Below are 24,684 nucleotides of genomic sequence, written 5' to 3'. Positions count from 1 at the left end.
GCAGGAAATATAGCAATGTGATTCATAATACTTTGTTCTGCTTCATTTGGTGTATGTTTTTCCCTCTACCATCTTCATAAGAAATGCCACCATTGTTATATTACATTTCTCTAGAGCATACAGATACATTATTTGGCATACCTGTATTGTTCCCACATTAGATTTTTTCAGGAAGTATTTTCTTGAAATGTGGTGTTTACTTGTAGCTGCTGTGTTCCCTTCTCTTCAGCAGAGAGTTTTCTTAGGGTATTCCCATATTTGTTGATTTTGTGCCTAGCTCAATACCACAGTTTATAAAACTCCAGAAAATTATTTTCCCATTCTTCGTTGGTTGGTTTAAAGGCAGGAGAAGGAACCAAACTACAGGGCCATTGGTCCCTTGTTCCTAATAAAACAATGCCACAAGGGTGAGAATAAAACGGACGAAACATATAACACAAAACGGAAAGAAAGGAAAAGCCACAAGAATGAAGGGAAGGCAACGAATACTAAAAGGAACAAAAGAGGACAAGAAAACAACAGAGATGCTAGAAACAGAAGGGAGTAAAACATGAAAGCAGATTACAGTGGCTGGCCAACCACGAGAATAAAAAGGGAAAGCCAGCCACTCTGCAACACATTAAAACCTCCACCCTAAAAGCACTAGAGTGGAGGACATGCAAGGCACAAAGGACATACATTAAAACCTACATAGAAGTATAAAATCCACTCTCAGAGATAAAACATAAAACTAAAGCTGCTGTGGAGGCATTGTCGCCCAACACCGAAGGCAGGGTGCTGGAAAAGTTAAAAGTCTGCTGCAGATCGGCTAAAAGTGGGCAGTCCAGCAAGAGGTGGACGACTGTCATTTGGGAGCCACAGCGACACTGAGATGGGTCCTCACGACTGAGTAGATAACCATGCGTTAGCCACGTATGGCCAATGCAGAGCCAGCAGAGGACAACTGATTCCCTGCAAGAGGCCTGCATGGAAGACTTCCACACATTCATAGTCTCCTTAATGACATGCAGTTTTTTGTGTGTGCTGTTATGCCATTCCGTCTCCCAAAGCTAGAAAACCCTGTGGTGTAAGACAGAACGTAGGTCAGCTTCAGGGATGCCTATCTCCAGAAGCGGTTTCCGCATCACCTGTTTGGCCAGCCTGTCGGCAAGTTCGTTGCCTGGAATTCCCACGTGTCCTGAGGTCCACACAAACACCACGGAACAGCGGGACTGTTCCAGGGCATAGATGGACTCCTGAATGGACGCTACCAGAAGGTGGCAAGCGTAGCACTGGTCGACAGCTTGCAGGCTGCTCAATGAGTCGTTACACAGGAGAAATGACTCGCCAGGGCATGAGCGGATGTACTCAAGAGCACGAGATATGGCCGCCAGCTCTGCAGTGAAAACACTGCAGCCAACTGGCAAGCAGTGTCGCTCAACATGTCCTCCATGAACATATGCGAAGCCTATGTGACCCTCACCCATTGAGCTGTTGGTGTAAACCACTTCAGAGACCCGGAACACGTCAATAATTGAGAGGAAGTGACAGCGGAGAGCGGTGGGGTTAATGGAGTCCTTATGGCTTTACAAAAGGTCCAGACAAAGCTGCTGCCGAGGTGTACACCATGGAGGCATATGAAAATGGACTGCCCGCAAGTAGAGGTGGTAAAGGGAAGGACTCCAGTTCGGAGCGGAGGGACCGCACGCGAACCGCAATCGTTTGCCCCAATCTGGGCTGCCAATGTGGGAGATGGACTGCCATGGGTGGGAAAAGGAGATGGTTATTCGGATGCTCAGGGGAACTATGAATGTGTGCTGCATAACTGGCGAGCAGTTGTGCACGTCTGATCTGCAGTGGAGGGCCACCAGCATCCACCAGTACACTGGTCACTGGACTCGTCTTAAAAGCTCCTGTTGCTAATAGAACCCCACAGTGGTGTACAGGGTCGAGTAAATGCAATGCTGAAGGCGCTGCTGAACCATAAACCACATTCCCATAGCCAATTTGGGATTGGACAAGGGCTCTGTAGAGCTTCAGCAGTGTACAGCGATCTGCAGCCCAAATGGTGTTGCTCAGGCAACGGAGGGCATTGAGGTGCTGCCAGCACTTCTGCTTAAGCTGAAGAAGATGAGTGCGCCAAGTCAATCGAGCGTCGAAAACCAGTCCTAGGAATTGGTATGTCTACACTACAGTGAGTGGATCGTCATTAAGGTAAAGTGCGGAATCCAGGTGAACGGTACGACACTGACAGAAGTGCACGATACACGAGTTTGTGGCTGAAAACTGGAAGCCGTGGGCTACAGTCCATGACTGCGCCTTGTGGATGGCTCCCTGGAGGTGCTGCTCAGCGATAACAGTACTAGAGGAGCAGTACGAAATGCAGAGGTCGTCTGCATACAGAGAAGGTGAGACGGAGGGCCTGACAGCTGCTGCTAGGCTGTTAACGGACGCTAAAAATAGAGACACACTCTATACAGAGCCCTGCGGGACTCCATTCTCCTGGATATGGATGGAACTATGGGAGTCACCAACCTAGACACGGAAAGTACGGAGTGACAAGAAGATCTGGATAAAAATCTGGAGTGGTCCCCGCACACAATGTGGCAAGGATATGACGTCGCCAAGTCGTGTTGTATGCTTTATGTAAGTCAAAAAAGACAGCAATCAGGTGTTGCCGTCTGGAAAAGGCTGTTCAGATGGCAGAATCAATGGACACAAGATTATCAGTGGTAGAGCGACCCTGGCGAAAGTTGCCCTGACATGGAGCCAGCAAGCTACGTGACTCCAGGACCCAACCCAACCGCCAAAATACCATACGTTGCAGCAGCTTACAAAGAACGTTGTATCCACATCATATCGGGGGAAAAAAAAAAAAAAAAAAAAAAAAAGCTAAGCCGCATCAAGCGGGTTTTTACCGGGTTTGAGCACCTGAATGATGGTGCTCTCCCGCCACCGCAATGGAAAGACACCATCGCAGCAGATCCAGTTGAAGATGACAAGAACATGTCGCTTGGAGTCAGATGAGAGATGTTTAGTCATCTGGCTGTGGATGCGATCAGGCCCAGGAGCTGTGTCGGAGCGATGTGCAATGGCACTGAGGAGCTCCCACTCTGTAAATGGGACGTTACAGGATTCACTGCAGTGTGTGGTGAATGAGAGGACGATCCCTTCCCGCCGCCATTTGAGTGTGTGATAGGCTGGGGGGTAATTCTCCGACGCAGAGTCTCGAGAAAAGTGCTCGGCAATCGCGTTTGCATCGGTACATAACCCTGCATTTAAGTTAACACCGGGCTCAGCTGTTGGGGCCTGGTATCCGAAAAGATGTTTCATCTTTGTCCAGACTTGGGAAGGTGACGTGTGGCACCCAATGGTGGAGACGTATCTCTCCCAACACTCCTTCTTCCGTTGTTTCATAAGGTAGCAAACACGGGCACAGAGCTGTTTAAAGGCTATGAGGTGTTCCAAGAAAGGATGCCACTTATGCCACTGTAGAGGTCGCTGATGCTCCTTAATTGCTTCAGCGACTTCCAGCGACCACCAAGGGACTGCCTTATGCCTCGGGCACCCGAAAGAGCGAGGGATTGCTTTTTCTGCCGCAGAAACCATTGTGCTAGTCACCTGCTCAACCATCACATCGATGTTACCGTGTGGGGTAGATTCAGCGGTGACAGCAGAGTGAAAGTTCCCCAGTCCGCCTTGTTCAAAGCCCATCTGGGCAGGCGTCTGTGTGCCTGACACTGGGGCACTGACAATAAGATGTGGAAGTGGTCACTACCACACAGGTCGTCATGTGCTCTCCAGTGGATAGATGTGAGAAGTCCTGGGCTGCAAAGGGATAAAAAATATGGCACTATGGGACTTAACATCTGAGGTCATCAGTCCCCTAGAACTTAGAACTACTTGTTTAACTAACCTAAGGACATCACACAAATCCACGCCCGAGACAGGATTCAAACCTGCGACCGTAGCTGTCAAGCGGTTCCAGACTGAAGGACCTAGAACCGCTCGGCCACACCGGCCGCCTGCAAATTGATATATCAGTGGCTGAGTAACTACCATGAGCCACACTGAAATGTGTGGCAGCCCCAGTATGTAAGAGGCAGAGGTCGAATTGCAACAGTAAAGTTTCGACATCTCTGCCTCGGCCAGTAAGCATGGTACCACCCCACAATTGGTTATGGGTATTAAAATCTCCCAATAGTAGGAAAGGTTTAGGGAATTGATCAATCAGTGCAGCTAATACATTCAGGGGTGCTGCACCACCTGGAGAAAGATATACATTGCAGAGAGTTATTTCCTGCATCGTCCTTATTCTGACAGCCACAGCTTCAAGAAGGGTTTGAAGAGGCACATTTCACTACAGACCGAGTTTAGGACATAAATGCAAACTCCACCTGACACTCAACTATAGTCACTACGGTTCCTGTAATATCCGTTACAGCCGTGGAGAGCAGGGGCTGAATTGCTGGGAACCAGGTTTCCTGGAGGGCAATGCAGATAGCAGGTTAAAGCTTAACAGTTGTCGTAGCTCAGCCAGGCGGTGGAAAAAACTGCCGCATTTTACACTGGAGGATGACATCGTGAGACTGGGAAGGCATGGAACATTCAATGAGGCACTTTACGAATCTGAGTCACCTGCTTACACCAATTTATTGCCTGAGCAGCCTATATCCGTTGTATCTGAGGGTCTGGTGAGATCTAGGTCCTCAGCAGATGCCAAAACCTCCACCCCATCCTCAGTCGCAGAGCTTGTAGGTAGTAGTGGTGTTGGTGCCACCGCAATTTCCTTCGTCTTAGGGGTTTTCTTTTTGGATTTCTCTAGCAGCTCCTTGGGTTTCCCTGGCTGGGAGGACTTCACTGGCTCAGTCTCTGGGAATGAGGATTAGTGTGAAGCCGTATGACCAGCTGCTTTTGGGCTCTTCAGCCACTGGCGGGTGTCATCTTTCCCACTAGAAGAAACCTGGGAAGGGAGTGACCCAAGGTACCCCTTCCTAGCGAGAGAAAGCAAAGAAGACTTACGTTTCTCCGGCTTAGAATTGGGGATGCCAGAACTGTTGTAGCAACGGCGTAAGATGATGTCATACGCACAGGATGCAGGCGTTCAAATTCTCTCTTAGCCTCAATGTAGGTCAGTCTGTCCAGGGTCTTGTACTCCATGATTTTCCTTTGTTTCTGGAGAATCCTGCAGTTAGGCGAGCAAGGCGAATGATGCTCTCCACAGTTGACACAGATGGGAGGCAGGGCACATGGAGTATGGGGATGTGATGGGCATCCACAATCTTGGCATGTGACACTGGAAGTACAGCAGGAAGACATATGGCCGAACTTCCAGCACTTAAAACACTGCACCGAGGGAGGGATATAGGACTTGACGTCACACCAATAGACCATCACCCCGACCTTCTCAGGTAATGTATCACCCTCAAAGGCCAAGATGAAGGCACCAGTGGCAACCGGATTATCCTTCGGACCCCGGTGGGCACGCCAGATGAAATGTACATCTCGCCGCTCTAAATTGGTGCACAGCTCATTGTCGGACTGCAAAAGAAGGTCTCTGTGAAATATGATACCCTGGACCATATTTAAGTTCTTATGGGGCGTGATGGTTACAGAAACATCCCCACCTTTTCACAAGTGAGTAACTCCCCTGACTGGGCAGAGTGCGCTGTTTTGATCAAGACTGACCCAGATCTCATTTTGGACAAGCCCTCCGCCTCCCCGAACTTGTCCTCTAAATGCTCAACAAAAAACTTAGGTTTCATTGTCATGAAAGATTCCCCCATCACCTCTCGAAAATACAAGGTACTGGGGCGAATAAGATCCACTGCCCTCCTTAACCTGACATTCCTCCCATGGTGTGGCCAGGGAGGGGAATGATTTGGGGTCATACTTCTGTGCGTTGAATTGAGCTCGTAATCGCTTAGAGACTGCTGGTGTTTCACCATCAGCAAGAGATGATGGACTACGCTTCATCGTGTGTCACCCGCCCTGATGCCACCCACTCTGACCAGGGTCCCTCCCCACAGGCACCACCCAGCTGCAGCAAAGGCCACCTGGAAGGATGGCCATTGCCGAGAGACCTAATGCCACAGGGGGATGGACATCTACCCTTGGCATACGTGGGGAGTTAACAGAGCAGGCATCAGCAGAGTGATCCCTGTGTGGTCAGGGGGCTACAACCAACAGGGTACATGGCGGCCCCACCACAATGGACTGGCTACCGTGCTGGATGTCAGGTGCAAAGAAGTCCACGGTCATCATTGACGCAGAAATCGACACTGCATAGTGCACAGTGGAAAACATACCCAGGAAAGTGTCCTCGTCCAAGAGATGGAGAATGGGCAGGACTGCAATGCGACAACGAGAAAGTGGGCTGAAGATCTCAATGCACGATGGACACGATGCACCTTGTAAGGCGTCCTTCCCCAACTGGCTTGCTCTTCTGGAAAATTCTGAAGAATGAAGGTATTTTTTCTTTTGACAACTTCATTACTATCAGAATCTAGAGAGATTTCTTCAATAACATTTTACATTTCTTTCTGAAATACTGTTCACATTTCAATTTATTACATTATTAGTGTGTGGCAGATGATACTTCTGTTACGCCATTGTTTTCCCCCCTCTCCTATTCCAAATGCAAATCAGACAAAAATGATGTGTTCTGTCCAGTTTTAAGACTGTGGGTACATTGTAGCTTTCTGGTTTTATCTTCTGGATAATTTGTATTATTGCTCCTCTACTTTAAAAGAATTTTGGCTACATTGTTTTTCTACACCATTATGTGTTATAATTTTTTCACTTAACTATCTAATTTCACTAATTTACTGTAAATTTTCTGTAATGGTGTGAAAAATTAGTCAACCTGAGTCCATAAATTATAATATGGGTATGAATTTTAGAATGACAAATTGACTGACCAGATGTCTATGAAATGACACTTGCAACAATTTTCTGCAATAGTTCAGTAAATTTTCAAAATAATATATTTTGTCGAAACAGCATTTTGTGGCCTCAAAAGCATTGAGATTCAAGTTCACATAAAGCAGTTCTTCGGTCCACCTCAGAATCACTTGACAAGTCTTTCTCTATTTTACGTACAACTGTGATTTAAATGTGTAGCCCAGTTATTTAATTAACTAAATCTACATTTTAGGCCTGCAAGGACCACCAAAAGGATCCAGATTTCTGTGTTGTGGCAAGAGTTGAAGCATTTATTGCTGGATGGGGACTTGATGAAGCACTGCAAAGAGCTGAAGCCTACAAGGAAGCAGGAGCGGATGCCATTCTCATTCATAGCAAAAAGACTGATCCCTCTGATATAGAAGCGTTCATGAAGAAATGGCAAAACAAGGTATTCAGCCAGTGCAAATTATATATGCACTAGACAAGTGCAACTGATAAATATGAAAGACGTACACAGCTCCCAAACCTAAACCATTCTTCCTGTTGGCAGTCAGTAGGTATACAGAAACAGGGAGCATATCTAAGAACAGATTACTGTATTGAAATATACTTAACATTAAACCCTTGTGTATTAATGAATGAGGCACACAGGAACATTGGGAGTATGAGTTTTCTTGCACTATATTCCATTATGGCAACCTGTTGGCATACTCTCATGATTTCATGTTATTTATGGAAGCCCTTATTTAATTAACTTTAACAATCTTAAAATTAAATTACTTCAATCTAGACATAGCACCATTACAGCAATAACTGAGCAATACCTTTGTACGCATACATTTATCTCTCTCATTTTTGAAATTATCTGTCAGTGTTATCTTTTCTGTATAAGTAAATGTTGTTAACTCATTACTAATATCTCCAATACACAATATACCAAATTAAAACTTGCAGCAACTTATTTATGAATAACAAACCTATTTAATTCAAATTACATCTTGTATAGAAAGGGTATTATCAGGTTGTCTAACATACGAGGGTTCCTGCAGAAAGTTCGAACTAACATCTTACACTTGCAGGCAGACAGACTAACAGTAGTATGTGTGGGTGTGAGAAGAATAATACTCTATGACTTCAATGGTTAACATATCCTCTACATTCCGAAAAAGTACATAAGCAGAGCAGATATGGATGGAGGATCACCATAGCGAAAATATGGCTGCAAATGGGGAAATCCATTGAGATAAGAGACTTTGAGAAAGGGCAAATTATTTTTACACAGTGTCTGTGAATGAATATCTAAAACAGTGAAGCTCGTTGAATGTTCACCTGCTACTGTTGTGAGCATCTATGGACTGTGGAACTACCTCTAGGCACTGAATGGTTGAACGTGTACAACACTTCACAGAACATGGGGTTCAGAGGCTTTTCTGCTATCTAAAATAAAATAGACAGTGATCTGTGCCAACTCTACCAAAAGAACACAATGCTGGTGCATGCACAAGTGTTTCAGAGCACTTTGTTCATTGTACATTTATTCACATGAAGTGCTGAGTGCTATTTATGAGGGATTTAAGATTAATTCCGTATTTCTAGATTTCCAGAAGGCTTTTGACACTGTACCACACAAGCGGCTTGTAGTGAAATTGCGTGCTTGTGGAATATCATCTCAGTTATGTGACTGAATCTGTGATATCCTGTCAGAGAGGTCATAGTTCATTGTAACTGACGGAAAGTCATCGAGTAAAACAGAAGTGATTTCAGGCATTCCCCAAGGTAGTGTTATAGGCCCTTTGCTGTTCCTTACCTTTATAAACAATTTGGGAGACAATCTGAGCAGCCATCCTCGGTTGTTTGCAGATGATGCTGTTGTTTATCGGCTAATAAAATCATTAGAAGATCAAAACAAACTGCAAAATGATTTAGAAGAAATAATGGAATGGTGCGAAAAATGGCAGTTGACCTTAAATAACGAAAAGTGTGAGGTCATCCACATGAGTGCTAAAAGGAACACGTTAAACTTTGGTTACAAGATAAATCAGTCTAATCTAAAAGCTGTAAATTCAACTAAATACCTAGGTATTACAATTACGAACAATTTAAATTGGAAGGAACACACAGAAAATGTTGTGGGGAAGGCTAACCAAAGACTTCGTTTTATTGCCAGGACACTTAGAAAATGTAACAGACCTACTAAGGAGACTGCCTACACTACGCTTGTCCATCCACTTTTAGAATACTGTTGCATGGTGTGGGATCCTTACCAGATAGGACTGACTGAGTACATCGAAAAAGTTCAAAGAAAGGCAGCCGTTTTGTATTATCGCGAAATATCAGAGAGAGTGTCACTGAAATGATACAGGATTTGGGATGGACATCATTAAAAGATAGGCATTTTTCGTTGCGATGGAATCTTCTCACGAAATTCCAATCACCAACTTTCTCCTCCGAATGCAAAAATATTTTGTTGACACCGACTTACATAGGAAGGAACGACCACCAAGATAAAATAAGGGAAATCAGAGCTCTTACAGAAAGATACAGGTATTCTTCCCGTGCGCTATACGAGATTGGAATAATAGGGGATTGTGAAGGTGGTTTGATAAACCTTCTGCCAGGCACTTAAATGTGATTTGCAGAGTATCCATGTAGATGTAGATGTACATTGTTGAACATTGAGCTCCGCAGCAGACCTCTCCTACATGTTCAGATGTTGACCCAATGACATCATCAATTATAATTGCAGTGGGCACGAGACCACCTGGGTTTGATCATCGATCTGTGGAAATGTGTTAGCTCTTTGGGTGAGTCACATTTTTGCTACACTAGGTTGATAATTGTCTTCACAAATGCCATCATTGAGGTGAATGGTGGCTCAAAATGCGCAACATTCCGTGGACTCAGGCTGGTGAGAGCAGTATTATGCTGTGGGAGACATTATCCTCCACTTGAATGGGACCTGCGGTAGTAACTGAAGAGACACTGACAGCTGCAAACCACCTACATCCCTTCATACTTGATGTCTTCCCTGATGGCGACGTCATCTTTCAGGCGTATAATTGTCCATGTATCATAGCCAGAACTGTGCTGCAGTGATTTGAGGACATTACACTGAGCTCCCTTTGATGTTTCAGCAACCAAATTTTGCCTGATGGGAATCTTATGGAATCCATCTGGGCTGCTATCAAGCGCCATCACTGCATACGCAATTTGACCCATTATTTACGTGAATTACAAGACCTGTGTGTAAACATCTAATCCACATACCTCCACAAACCTGCCAACAAACTGTTGGATACCTGATACACAGAATCAGTGCTGTATTTCATTCCAAAGACAGACAAACAAGCTATTAAGTAGGTGGTGCTCTGAAGATCATTTTAAGAAGTAAAGTCTTCAGGAATATGAAAAGAAGTGAAAATAAAATCATTAGTAAAGAGATGTAACTACGTGAATCAGCTTATGCAGACTATGTCAAGATGATCAGTACTCTTGTTTTTACAGTGTGAGTTTTAAAGCCATATCAAGTATGTGAGCAGTTTTATTCTGCTTGTTCACAAGACAGAGCCTTTTTCAGAATGTAGAGGATATGTTAACCATTGAAGTCACAGAGTATTATTCTTCTCACACCCACACATATTACTGTTAATCTGTCTGCCTGCAAATGTAAGATGTTAGTTTGAACTTTCTGCAGGAACCCTCATATGTGGCAGATGTACACAGATCCCACATTCATGAAGCTGGTGGGGTATCAGAAGACAGCTTTAATTATTAATGAAAGGTTTTGCTTACAGAGAATCATGCAGAGATATTTTTAAATAATTAAAAATCTTGACTGACAGCTGTATTTATACTTTAAAGTATCTGTTTCATTAAGACTCATTGATTCTGAATAGCAAGTTCAAATTGTGAAACAAGAATAAGGATGACTTTCATATTGACGTTACACACAAAAACAATACATCAAGACAGTGATTACATAAAGCATAAATTCTCTTCAATACATTTCCACACAATACCAATAGAATAAAAAACTTTAAAACTCTTAAAAGAGAGCAAAATGATCTAATGATCTACAGCTTCTCCACTCTTAATGAGTATTTGGAATAATGCCCCAATCTGTAGGTTCGGGTTCATAATCATTCTACTTAATAATTTATAAATTATTTCTATTTATAACTAAATACTCTTTTCTAATGTACTCCTGTTAATTAGTGTGTATAGTGAGTGTGTATTTAACTAGAATAATGCTTCCTTTAGTGCAATCAATCAAGATTTATCAATAACTTTTCAGCTGTGTCTCTTGTGTCTATAAATGTGTACATAAAATTCTATTTCCTTATATTATTAAAATCAATCGCAATGTATTATAAGGAAGCTCTGGAATATAGAAATAATATTACAACTTATATGTGCCTGTATTTTGTACATAGCCTATGTAAAGTTTTACACTGTCTTCTATTTTGACAAGTCCTACATCATGACTTGATAAAACGGGCACTAAATAAACAAATTCATCACATATACACTCCATGATAATGTAGCAGTAATTCACAAGAACTGCTGAATGTTACTTAAACATGTCTGAACAGAAATTCTTAATAAATATTACAAATTAGATTAGATGGATAAAATTTATTATATTTCCATCTCCTTTTTGTGTTGTAAGTAATCTTTTAGTTAAGAAACTGCTACAGTTGATGTCAAGTTTTCCTTGTTAAGAATGTTAGACATTTTTCTCGTCATCTGTAATCCTTGGCTACACACATTTCTATACACACAGTCATATGCAGAAATTTCTTACAGAATGTAATATCTTCTACTTGAAAAAGCAAAGGATGATAGTGATTACAGAAATTTTCAGGGTCCTGTTGTAATTGTACCAACCAAATACTATACAACCCCAACAAAGAAGTTTGAAGAAATGGGAATCTCAACAGTAATATGGGCTAACCATAATTTGAGGGCATCAGTGCAAGCAATGCAAACTACTAGCAAACAAATTTTTGAAGAAAAATCACTGGCTGGTGTGGAAAAGAAGGTAACATGATCTATCAAATACTGTTAAAAATAATAATTCAGAACCACACACGTAAAAATATGCATTTTACATATTTCAAGTTATATACAATACTTAAGAAATGAATTTCATAATCTGAAGTGTCATGCAAACATAGCCCCTACTAACGGACCATGAAGTGAGCATCATTACTGGTAAGTGGTATATGCAATGGTCAAATGATGGAGAATATTTTTTTAAATTTCTTCACTTAACTAACTAACCTTTCCCTGTGGCTTTGCCCACATGCACATTCAATACATACATTGCATGTCTCCTCTACCTCCTCCCTTTCTCAGTTCTCCTCCTCCTCTTCCTCCTCCTCATGGTCCATTTATTCCTCACCCCCCTTACTCTCTCTGCTTATCTCTCACTCCCCCTCTTTGCCTCTCTCTTACTCTCACCCTTTCTGTTCATCCCTCTGCCTGTCTCTCTCTGCCCATCTACATCTACACACATACTCTGCAAAGCAATGTATAGTGTGTGGTGGAGGGTACCTGTACCACTACTAGTCATTTCCTTTCCTGTTCCACTCACAAATGGAATGAGGAAAAATGGACTGTCTAAATACTTCGACACAAGTCCTAATTTCTTTTCTGTTATCTGCATGGTCCTCATGGTTTATTTTGGGAGGAGGGGGGGGAGGGGAGGGGGGAGGAGTAGAATGGTTCTGTAGTCAGCTTCAAATGATGATCTTTTTAAATTTTCTTGGTTGTGTTGCTCAAAAAGAACATTGTATTCCCTCCAAGGATTACCATTTCAGTTCCCAAGTATCTCCAGAATACTTGCACATTGTTTATAAAAATGAAACGACACAATTTCAGAGATTTTCCTGGTCTCATACAGTCCATGTACATCTAAATAACTTGCATGTTGTTTGAAAGGCTTCATAAGTAGATGTCTCTGACGCGTCATGAATATCTGGTGGCCAGAAGAAATATGTAATAAGGAGCTCTGGTGAATAACAAACCAGATACCTATAGAAGACCGGATACTAGTGAGAAAGTGTGGGTGGCTGGAGAGCACATTGAGAAAACCACTTGGACCATCAAGAAAAAAGAATTGGAATGGAATCCCCAGGGAACAAAGAAGAGAGGAAGACCTAGGGGCACATAGAAAAGGACAGTGGAAGGGGAAGCAAAAAGAGTTGGCAAGATCTGGGAAGAACTGTGGCAAATGGCCAAACACAGAGACAGATGGTGAGTTCTCCTGGATGTCCTATGCCCCCATAGGGGCCAAACGAATTAAGTAAAGTCCAGTAAGTCATGTTGTTTGAACCCACTGGTAATGAATCAAGCAGCACACAATGTCTTCCCTTGCTTTGATGTCTTCCTTTAATCTGACCTGGTGGGTGTCGGAACCAATTGAGCAGCACTAAAAATGGGTCACATTAGTGATCTATATGCAGTCTCCTTTACAAATGGACCAACTCTCCTAAAATTCTCCCAATAAACCCAAGTTGACCGTTCACCTTCCCTACTACGAGGTGCATTCAAGTTCTAAGGCCTCCGATTTTTTTTCTCCGGACTGGAAAGAGATAGAAACATGCGCATTGTTTTAAAATGAGGCCGCGTTCATTGTCAATACGTCCCAGAGATGGCAGCACCGTATGGCAGATGGAATTTTACCGCCAGCGGCGAGAATGAGAACTGTTTTAAATACTTAAAATGGCGACGTTTTCCTTACTTGAACAGCTTGCAATCATTCGTTTTCTGAATTTGCGTGGTGTGAAACCAATTGAAATTCATCAACAGTTGAAGGAGACATGTGGGGATGGAGTTATGGATGTGTCGAAAGTGCGTTCGTGGGTGCGACAGTTTAATGAAGGCAGAACATCGTGTGACAACAAACCGAAACAACCTCGGGCTCGCACAAGCCGGTCTGACAACATGATCGAGAAAGTGGAGAGAATTGTTTTGGGGGATCGCCTCCAGATTTGGCATTTCTGTGGGTTCTGTGCTCACAATCCTGCATGACGACCTGAAAATGCGAAAAGTGTCATCCAGGTGGGTGCCACGAATGCTGACGGACGACCACATGGCTGCCCGTGTGGCATGTTGCCAAGCAATGTTGACGCGCAACGACAGCATGAATGGGACTTTCTTTTCGTCGGTTGTGACAATGGAGGAGACGTGGATGCCATTTTTCAATCCAGAAACAAAGCGCCAGTCAGCTCAATGGAAGCACACAGATTCACCGCCACCAAAAAAATTTCGGGTAACCGCCAGTGCTGAAAAAATGATGGTGTCCATGTTCTGGGACAGCGAGGGCGTAATCCTTACCCATTGCATTCCAAAGGGCACTACGGTAACAGGTGCATCGTACGAAAATGTTTTGAAGAACAAATTCCTTCCTGCAGTGCAACAAAAACGTCCGGGAAGGGCTGCGCGTGTGCTGTTTCACCAAGACAATGCACCCGCACATCGAGCTAACGTTACGCAACAGTTTCTTCGTGATAACAACTTTGAAGTGATTCCTCATGCTCCCTACTCACCTGACCTGGCTCCTAGTGACTTTTTCCAACAATGAAAGACACTCTAGAAGCCTTCACCGCTGCCAGGGAATCATGGCATCAGCGTTGTGAAAAATGTGTATGTCTGCAGGGTGATAACGTCGAGAAGTAACTTTCACATCACTCTGCAATGTTACCCTAGATATTCAAGTGATGTGACTGTTTCAAGCAGCACTCTATTAATGCTGAATTCGAGCACTATGGGGTTGTTCTTTCCACTCATCTGCATTAACTTACATTTTTCTACATCTAGTGCCAGTTGCCATTTATCACAACAACCATAAATTTTGTTTAAGTGATCTTGCAGCATCCTACAGTCACTCAATGACAACAGGTTCTTGTACACCACAGCATCGTCAGCAAACAGCTGCAGACTGCTGCTTGCCCTGTCCATCAGATCATTTATGAATATAGAGAATAATAGCAGTTCTATCACACTTCCCTGGCCACTCTGACATTACCCTTGTAAACACTCACCATTGAGGACAATGTACTGGGCTCTATTACAAAGAAAGCCTTAGAGCCACTTCCATATCTGGGAATCTATGTAGTATGCTCATACCTCCATTAACAGTCTGCAGTGGGACTCCACATCAAATGCTTTTCAGAAATCTAGCAATACAGAATCTGCCTTTAGCCCTTTATCCATAGTTTATAGGAAATCATGTGAGAACAGGGAAAGCTGGGTTTTTGCATGAGTTATTCTGATTTGTGGATAAAAAGCTTTTTCATCTCAATGAAATTTATTATACTCAAACAAGAATATGTTTGAGAATTCTGCAGCAAACTGATGTTAAGGATATTGGTCCGTAATTTTGTGGGTCCGTTCTTTTGCCCTTCTTATAGACAAGAGTCACTTGCACTTTTTTCCAGTCACTAAGGATTTCATGCTGTGCAAGAGATTCATGACAAATGCAACTTTAGTAAGGGGCCAATACCATAGGGTACTCTTTGTAGAATTGAATTCGGATCCCCTTTGGACATGGCGATGTATTTGTTTTCAATTCTTTCAGTTGTATCTATTCCACGGGTGCCTATTACTACGCCCTCCTTAAAAGAGACTATGTGTTGGTCAAATGATGGTACATTTGTACAATTCTCCTGTGTGAAAGATTTCTTACACTGAAATTTAAAACTCCAGCTTTCCTTTTGTCATCTCCTCCTGCCACCTAACTGCCCATCTACTCCTCCTCCTCAAATCTCTCTGTCCATCTTCACCTCCTGCCCCAGCCTCTGTGTTTCTCCTCTTCCCTACACTACCTCCCCACTTCACTCCATTCATCCCGTCCTCATCTTGCTATCCATCACCTCATCCACTTTTTTGTGTCCCTCCCCCTGACCATTCCCTCCTACTCTCTGTCCATTCCCCCTGACATCCTCTTACTGTTTATGGCTTCCTGCCCCCCCACCCCACCTCTTGCTCCCTCTCTTTCTCAATCCTCTCATCTATCAATCCCAATCTTCAGCAGCCATGCCTATCAGCACATGTAGCCCCTGCGAAGCTGGTCAATGAGGTAGGCCTATACTCTTTCTGCACAACCACCTGTCGTGCAGGGCAGCCTATGTGTAAGTGCCGGAAAAATACGTTTTCGCCATATCTCCACCCCTAATGCAGCTACAAGGTTGCAGACTCTAAAGTGCTGATTCTCTTAATGTCTTCAGTTTGTGTGCCAAATATGTTTGAAATCGATAAAGGGGTTTGAGAGGAGATCCCAGACACACATTCACTCCAATTATTTTACTTACAGCTTAGTACTTTGAATGTGGGAATTTGTTGTATAGGAGTATTTGGATAATATTTTTAGAAACACCTTTTACAGTTATGTCCTGAGTAAATTTTATACATATCTCAATTCTGATTGTTACTTTGCATGAACAAATATCTTCTAAGTTACTCACTAGCATGTAAGTGCATTGTTTGTAACCTGAAAACATTATTTGCCTGTTTATACTGTTATTTTTGAATTGTCCTTTCTTTTGAGGACAAAATAATGTGATTGAAGTCATGAAGTGGTATTTTCCTGTTTGAACACAACTGTGCTGGTTTGTGCACTTTATGTGAACAAAGTGAACATAAGTCGATTTTCTACATTCCTTGCTCTCTTCACTTTCACTAAATGATGATGATCAAATAAGATGCTGACTAAGTTTTTAAGGATATCAACCTGCTAAGGTCATCATTCTCCTATTCATCTCCCAGGTCAGAAGCAATGTGTACAATCTGTCTGCATCCGGAGTAGATTCTGTGTACACATGTGAAAAAGTGTTCTAAGTGTTTGCATAGCATGTATCTGTGGAGAATATTCACCTAATGAGATGTGGGAAACTGTCTAAAAACCATATCCAGGCTGACCAGCACACAGACACTCATTGTTAATCTGCCAGGCAAATTCAATTTGGGGCCAGCTTAGCTCCCCATCTCTGAAGTAGTCACATTAACACGTGCAGCTATCTGGTTGGTTGGTTAGTTGAATGATTAAAGGAACCAAACTATAAGGTCATTAGTCTTCCTACCTGGAACAGGGAAGTCAACAAAACTGCATCCCAAAGATGACCCTAGTCCACAAAACCCAAAGAAACAAAACCCCAAGGTGTAACAAAGGTCAATGAAGTCTAGAGAAAGCAACAAGGAAGAAGAAAAGGGGAGAAACATAGAAAGAGGGGGGGAGGGGAGGTGCCCCAACCAGGAGCAGCTGGAGAACCCCACATGCAGGAAGTGTGATGGGGGACATACTTTCCACAACTTATCAGAGGCACATCCCACCCAACAACACCCAGAAAAGACTAGTGACATTGAAAGAGTGAAAGAAGCACAGGAAAACAGAAGAGCACCAACTCAAACAGAATATGCAACAATGGGGAATAAGAGTAAGAGAGTAGACAGGGTAACAACTGGGGTGAACCACAAAGCCCAGACAGCCACTGCCTATTGGAAGCGGAGTGACAAAAGGGCATTCTGCCAACCCCTCAATGGGCCAATAAGGCTGCGGTGCACTCCCTTAGAGAGAATGATAAGAAAAACCCTCCATAAATGAACCATAAAACCAGGTCATCTGGAGAGGCATCATCTGCTAGCACTAGGGGTACCGAGTCAGGAAGATTAATGTGTCAGCTGGGTTTGGACAGTCCTGCCAAATGTGAACCAATGCCAAATGGGCACCATGATGACATCAGAGCAGATCCCCAGAATGGAGGTGATGGTGAATCAGCCAATAATGGCTGATGTGGAGCTGCCAAGGGACTATAAAGTCCTTGAGACAGGCCCACATGGAGGACCTGCACAAATTTGTGCTCTCCTTTATTGGCTGTAGTTTGTTCGGCCAAGTCAGAGTATGCCATTCCATATTCCAAATCCTTATAACTAGACGGTGTAATACTGATCAGATACCAATTTCAAGCTGTGGCTTGCCAATAGCCAATTTAGAGTTCATTCACTGGCATCACAATGTGATCTGGGGTCCAGACAAAGACCACCAAGCTTCCACATTGTTCAAGGGCAAAAATGTAATCGTAGAGAGTCAGGACCAAGGGATGGCAAGGGTAACTGGTTAAGAGCTTGTAAACTTCTTGAAGAGTCGTTTCAAATGAGGAAGAACTCACTGGTGCAGGAATGGATGTGCTCAAGAGCACAAGGTGTCTACCAACTCTACAGTGAAAACACTGCAGCCATCTGTAAGGAACAGAGATCATTACATCCCCCATAACCAAAAGCAAAGCCTATGTGACATGATCTTTGAGCCACCAGTATAGGCTACTTCTGAACCCCAAAATGCACCAACAATGGGGAAGAATTGGCTATGCAGGGTCTCAGGATCACCCAAGTCTTTGAGACCTTGTGATAGGTGAAGACAGAGCTGTAGACATGGTACGCACCATGAAAGTGTGCTTGTGCAGGCCTGGAGGTGAGGTGGTAGAGGGGGAAAATTGGACTTCTGAAAAAAAAGGACCAGATGCAGATGGCAATCTTAGCCCCAGACCTGGGCTGCCATTACAGGAGGTGAATCTCCATATCTGGAAACAAGATACAGTGGTTCGGGTGCTCTGAGGAGCAGTGGTTGCGTAACGTGTAAGCAATCAACTGTTTTGGTGCAGAACCAACAATAATGGAACCCCTGTCTCCTCCAGAAGGCTGATCATTGGGATAGTCTTGACAGCACCAGTTGCCAATCATAACCCACAGTGGTGTATGGGGGTCAAGCATCTGAAATGTCAAAGGTGATGCAAAGCTGTGTGTTAGATTCCCGTAATCTAGATGGGAGTGGGCCACCACTTTGTAGAGCAGTAGCAGAGTAGAGCAGTCCACACCCGTCTATGTTGCTGAGGCATCACAGAGGGTTGAGGTGCAACTAACATGCCTGCTTTAGTGGATACAGATGGGGAAGCCACATCAACCGGGCATCAAAGTCTAGTCCTGGAAAACAGTAAGAGTCCACCACATTGGAGGACTCACCATCAAGATACAGATCTGGATGGGGATGGACTGTAAGGTGACGACAGAAATGCATAAAACAGGTCTTGGCAGCCAAGAACCCATGATTGCACTCTGTGTATAGCTCCCTGCAGTCTACTTTCAGCGACACCCATTATGAACACATAAATAAACGCGAAAATCATCAGCATACAAAGAGGATAAAACTATAGGCCTCACAGCCATCACCAGACCATTGATAGCCAGTAAAAAGAGAGGGACACTCAAAACAGGACCCTGTGAAACCGCATTCTCTTGTGTATGGGAGGTTTCAACCTGTACCTGAAAGTGTACCATCAAAGTTCTGTATAAAATTGGGGGCTGGCCACAGAGGCCCCACTCATTTGAGGTGGCCAGGATGTGGTGGCCCCATAGGATATCATGAACTTTATGAAGAACGAAGAAGACTGTTGACACAGTGTTAAAGCCAGGCAAAATCTATTTGCATAGCTGACTCCAGGTGGACAAAATTATATGCAGTTGAGTGGTCTTGGCAAAAACTGCCCTGGGTCAAAACCAAAAGGTCTCAGGAATCATGCATCCAATATGGCGTTAGACTCGCCACAGTTTCAAGTACCTTGCAGAGGGCTGGTTAAACTGATCAGACAACAGCTATCCATCTGAAGCAGCAATTTACTCGATTTTGAAACTAAAATTATAGTACTTTCTAGCCACTGAGAAGGTAATTCACCAGTCACTTCCGAGACCATTAAAGAGGACAAATATAAGAGTTTGGCTAGCCGCTGATTAGTGATGAAGCATTTGATTGTCTTCCCAGTCCAGTCCAGCAGCTGTGTTGGTTTAGAGAGCAAGGGCACTGAATTCCCACTCACTAAATGGGCATTATAAGGCTCCAGGGGATGGGAACAAAATATACAGGGAATCGTTCTAGAGAGAGTGTGAGAAAATGGACAGCAAGCAGATAGTGGACCGAAGCTAAAGCATGGGCGAAATGGCTCCCAAAATGCTCAGTGATAAGAGTCTGCACTGGTGAGGATAGCACCATTCAGGGAAATTCCTGGTACACCTGTAAGAGGACGGCAGCCAAATATGAACTTGATCTTTGCTCAAACTTGCAAAGAGGGAGCATGCTGCTCTATGGGATCCCCAAAAAATACATTTCTGGCATTTAAGAAGATAATGGGCCCAAGAACAGAGATGTTTAATGGCCAGGAGTTTGTCAAGAGATGCATGCTGTTTGCGCATTGGAGGGTACAATGGTGTTCTTTAATAGTCACAGCATTAGGAAAAACCTGAGGAAGAGTAAATCACCGAAGCAGCTACTGAAAGGATGGCATTAGTCAAACTCCATGCAGACTCATCAGTGCTATCATGTGATGGAGCCATTGGGATGTCGGCCAAAGTGAAGGCATCCCAATCTGCATTAATAAAGGCCCACCAGGGAGGGTGTCCAGCCAAGTGATACTGAAGAGAAGGTAAGGTGATTGGAAAATGATTGGTTCACACAAATCATCATGAAATGCTCACTGAACAGAGGGAAAGAATTCAGGGCTACAGATGAAATATCTATGGCTGAGAAAGTGTCTTGTGCCACACTAAAGGATGTGGGAGCTCCAGTACTGATGTGGTGCAGAGACCAAGCCCTGCAGCAGGTCTTCAAAAACCCTATCCTAGGTCAGTGATTGCAGTGCCACCCCACAGAGGATTCTGAGCATTAAAATCCCCAGGGTGAAAGGAAGCTGTTGAAGGAGGTATAGGAAGCCCAGCCCTGGGAGAGATACAGATTTCATATCATTATCACAGAGTTTATTGGATCTGAATGGCTGCTACTTCCAGTGCAGTATCAAGTGGAATCCTGGAGCTAACAATGTCCATGCTGACCACCACCAAAGCCTCAAAAAGGGCCAGCAGACGGCTTGGGAACAACAAAGCATTGGCAAGTAAGTATCCATGAAATGAGATTCCTGCAATATAACATGAGATACAGAGTACAGAGAAAGAAGAGACTACAATTACAGAAGGTGATGATAGTAATTATTACAGTTTCATTGAAGAAGAGTAGTTCAAGAATCTGTGTGGACATCAAACAGGCCTGAATTGATGATTGTGCTGAGTCCACATCCCTCACTGGTACAGATGTACTGACATCCATGAACATAAGATAGGACCCAGATTCAGAAGGAGGGGATGACACCCCCGAGATATCGGGAGCAGGGTGAGGCCTCATCCCGAGACTTACCCATCATCTCCTCCTCCTCCTCCTCCTCATGGCGAGAGGTGGTGTAGTTGGAAAGAGAGCAAGATGTAGCAACATCAGGATCAGAAAGAGAACGAGTAGCCTTGAAGCATATAGAGTGTGGGTCCTGGATCTGATTCAAACTAATTGACTTCTTGTCCTGGAGACACCAGGGAGGTGGGGGGGGGGGGGGGGGGGGGGGGCTCCTTGAGCGAGCCCCCATTGCTGGCATGTGCCAGAGAAGAGAATTTCTTCTCCAGCAGAGGGGAAGGAGCAATTCCGTGAGGTGAAGGACTGAGAACTTCCAAGAAGGAGGAAAGGGAACTGGGATAGGACATAGGTATGGAGGGAGGGGGAGGAGGAAAGGGAAGAGGACCAAAGGTAAGGAGGGAGGGGGGAGGGGGGAGAGGACGAGGAAGAGGAGGAGGAGGAGGAGGAGGAGGAGAAGGAGGAGGAGGGGGGGGGGGAAGAACGCAACAAAAGCAAAGGTAAAATGTTAAAAATACCAGGTGGAGAGTCAAATTTTTCAGGCCTCAGGATAGGATAGGTGAGAATTTGGAAATTCTGAATAATCTTTTCCTTTATATAGAATGTGCAATCTAGCCAGTGAGGTTAGTGTGGACCAGAACAGTTCTCACACTTTGGTGGTGGGGTGCAAGGACTCTTCACATGGAGAGGTCAGTGACAGTCCCTACAAATGGGATTTGCTTCACATCACAAAGCGTGATCAAAATGAAGTTACCAGAAACAGCTTATAGGAGGGGAGTATAGTGTTTCACGTTGCAATAGTAAACCATAACTGACATTTTCTAGAACGGTACCCCCTCAAAAGCCAGGATGAAATGCCAGTATCAATACCGTTGTCCTTAGACCCTCTCTGGACTCGGCAGAAGAAATGAATGCTACACCATGCCAGATTAGTCCTGAGTTCCTCATCAGATTGCAGGAGGAGGTCCCTGTGGAAAACAATGCCCATAGGTATGGGTTGGTATGGAGTAACTGTCACCAGAACATCTCCTAAATGCCCACAAGCACAGAGGGAAGACGACTGACTGCCAGAAGAGGTTTTAATCAGTAGGGAACCCGATCACATCTTGCTTAAATGAATCAATTTCAGCAAACTTATTTTTGATATGTTCTTAAAAAAAAAAAAAAAAAAAAAAGTGTGGTTTGATAGTAGTGAAAATCTCACCGTCTATCCTGAAATAAAGTAAAACAGAGAAAGTATTTCGCCTCTACCCAGCAGAACTGGCCCCCCTCCAAGAGGGTGGCCATGGATGGGACAGCCAAGGATGCAAAAGTAGGAGTGGAGAGAGAACCTTTCCTGTCTGAAGAGACAGCCACAGATAAGAGGCCAGAAATATGTGCAGAGCATCCAGCCTGATACCACCCATTCTGACCAGGGGCTCACCCTGAGGGTCCACCCACCCTGGTATGGTGGTCATTGCTGGGAGTTTCAATGCCTCAAAAAGATGAACACCCAGTCCCAGGCACACACGGTTGATGACAAGTCAGGTACAAGAAGTGTGATCCCTGTGTTGTGAAAGGGATCAGCCATGTGAGTACATAACAGTCCCACCATATGGACTGGCTACCATGCTGGTGACCTAAAAAGTGGGCGAGGTGGTGGTGGGAGGGGGGTGCAAGGTGGAGACGCTAGGGAGAAAGTTCTTCCCCACATATGAATTTAGAAAGGGAAGTCAAACCCCAAGGTGGGAAAAAAAGGGAAAAAGAGAGAGAGAGAGAGAGAGAGAGAGAGAGAGAGAGAGAGAGAGAGGGGGGGGGGGGACAGAAGACAGAGGGAATAGTGGAGCCAAGGGAACAGATAGGTCATCACAAGGGGAAACACCGAGAGAGAAACAGGGAAGTACAAGAGGGATGAGATTCAAGAGACAGGGTGAATATGAAGAAGGGAATGCTGTCCAGAAAGCAAGAAAGCTTGCAATAGCTTGAGGCCCTATGTGGAAAAAAAAAAAAAGACCCACACACACACACACACACACACACACACACACACACACACACACACACACACACACACACACACAACTTCTGCCTTACTAGTTCAACATCTAATGCACACATATGTATCAGCTGCCTTATTTCAACATAAGCGTCTTTTCATTATTCATGCAATCATACTGAATAAAATCACCTTTCTTTCTTCATTCTAAATCGAAAAAAATCCCAATGTGAATCCTCTGTTATTTCTCCCTCAGAACCAGGTCACCATATTAATATGCACCTATCTGCTTGGTTTAGCTTTAGGTAATATGGTCTGGATACATGGAAAATGCTGTTTGTGTATTATAGTGCCATTCATTAAATGTAACACAGCTGCTGAAATAAATGATTTTTAACTCATTACTGAACTGTGTACTGCCAGTTACATCTTTTTGTCAAAAAGTGTGAGAAAATACTGCACTGATTATAATCAATAACATTGTAAGGACAAATAGGAAAAGAGTTGGTTATTTCAGCATATTTAGCCTGGTAACTGGTACCTTTGCGTGTCAATATTACAGTTTGACGGAGTAATGATAGTCACATAATGTTACTACAAACAAGTACTTTATCCACAAGATGAAACTTCTGAAATGTCACCCATGTACATGAATATGTTAACCGATTTAGTAATTTTCTTGACTTACAACAGTGGAATAAATTTAAATTCCTAGTTAAATTACTAGTACAAATAGTGAAATTTAAGCTATGCCTGGCTTCCATAAAACGCGCTACACAAATTTCTAGCATTTAGTCTCATGGAAGACCAAGCTCAAATCTTTCCTCTATCTATTTGTGAAGATATTTATGTTAACAGACCATGTAAGACCTATCATAAATACTACTCAATAACACGTAATACTGGGTGATCAAAAAGTCAGTGTAAATTTGAAAACTTAATAAGCCACGGAATAATATGATATTGAAATTATAAAATGTTAATTGTATTGTGATATTTGAGTCATAAGATATTGTTTTTACTTAGCAAAATCCCCGAAGGCTTTTATCCAGAATATTATGATTTTTCACTGTGCTAAAATGTCAATCCAGATGTGTAACTCATAAAACATACAGATTTATTACTTTAGAGCTAATCTTGAACAAACACAATTACAAGAACAACACAAATCATTATGAGCAACAATAAAAAACTAATATGAATGTTTAGTAGTTAATACAACTATCACTTTTCAGATTGTTCCAGTCAAAGAAGTGTTCAGACTACAGCACGACAGTGAACTAAAAGCTGCTGAAGATCGTTACCTGCCAAAGAAATAGGTTCAAACAATACTTACGTAAAAAATTAAGTGTGCAATAAAGAAAATGATACAAGTCAAACTCACTTATTTGCTTACATTGTATGGGCATCCTGTAGCCAAGTAACAAAGAGAGAGAGAGAGAGAGAGAGAGAGAGAGAGAGAGAGAGAGAGAGAGAGAGAGGGGGGGGGGGAGTGAGTGAGTGAGTTTTCCAAGATGTTCTTCCAATTTTGATGACACAAACCCCTTAAGACATGTTTGCATATTTTCTCCTATTATACACAAGTAGATCATATTTGCAA

At 43.4% G+C, this 24,684-nt stretch overlaps 1 protein-coding gene across 2 annotated transcripts in view; it reads left to right on the top strand.

The window, feature by feature from the left end:
• The window catches only part of LOC126179417 (phosphoenolpyruvate phosphomutase-like), a 61,835-nt gene extending 37,368 nt beyond the window's left edge, over positions 1-24,467 (top strand). For both annotated transcript variants that reach the window (XM_049924607.1, XM_049924608.1), the window contains exons 6-8: positions 7,136-7,333; positions 11,750-11,926; positions 24,320-24,467. In XM_049924607.1, the coding sequence (XP_049780564.1) occupies positions 7,136-7,333; positions 11,750-11,926; positions 24,320-24,403 (459 nt within the window). In that variant the 3' untranslated portion in view covers positions 24,404-24,467. The remainder of the gene's footprint in view (positions 1-7,135; positions 7,334-11,749; positions 11,927-24,319) is intronic.
• The last annotated feature ends 217 nt before the right edge of the window (positions 24,468-24,684 follow it).

This window comes from Schistocerca cancellata, chromosome 1 (genome assembly GCF_023864275.1).
Source record: "Schistocerca cancellata isolate TAMUIC-IGC-003103 chromosome 1, iqSchCanc2.1, whole genome shotgun sequence".
In the NCBI taxonomy this organism is placed as follows: Eukaryota; Metazoa; Arthropoda; class Insecta; order Orthoptera; family Acrididae; genus Schistocerca; species Schistocerca cancellata.
Note: the sequence above shows the minus strand (reverse complement) of the source record. Positions and strands in the feature narration are given on the sequence as shown.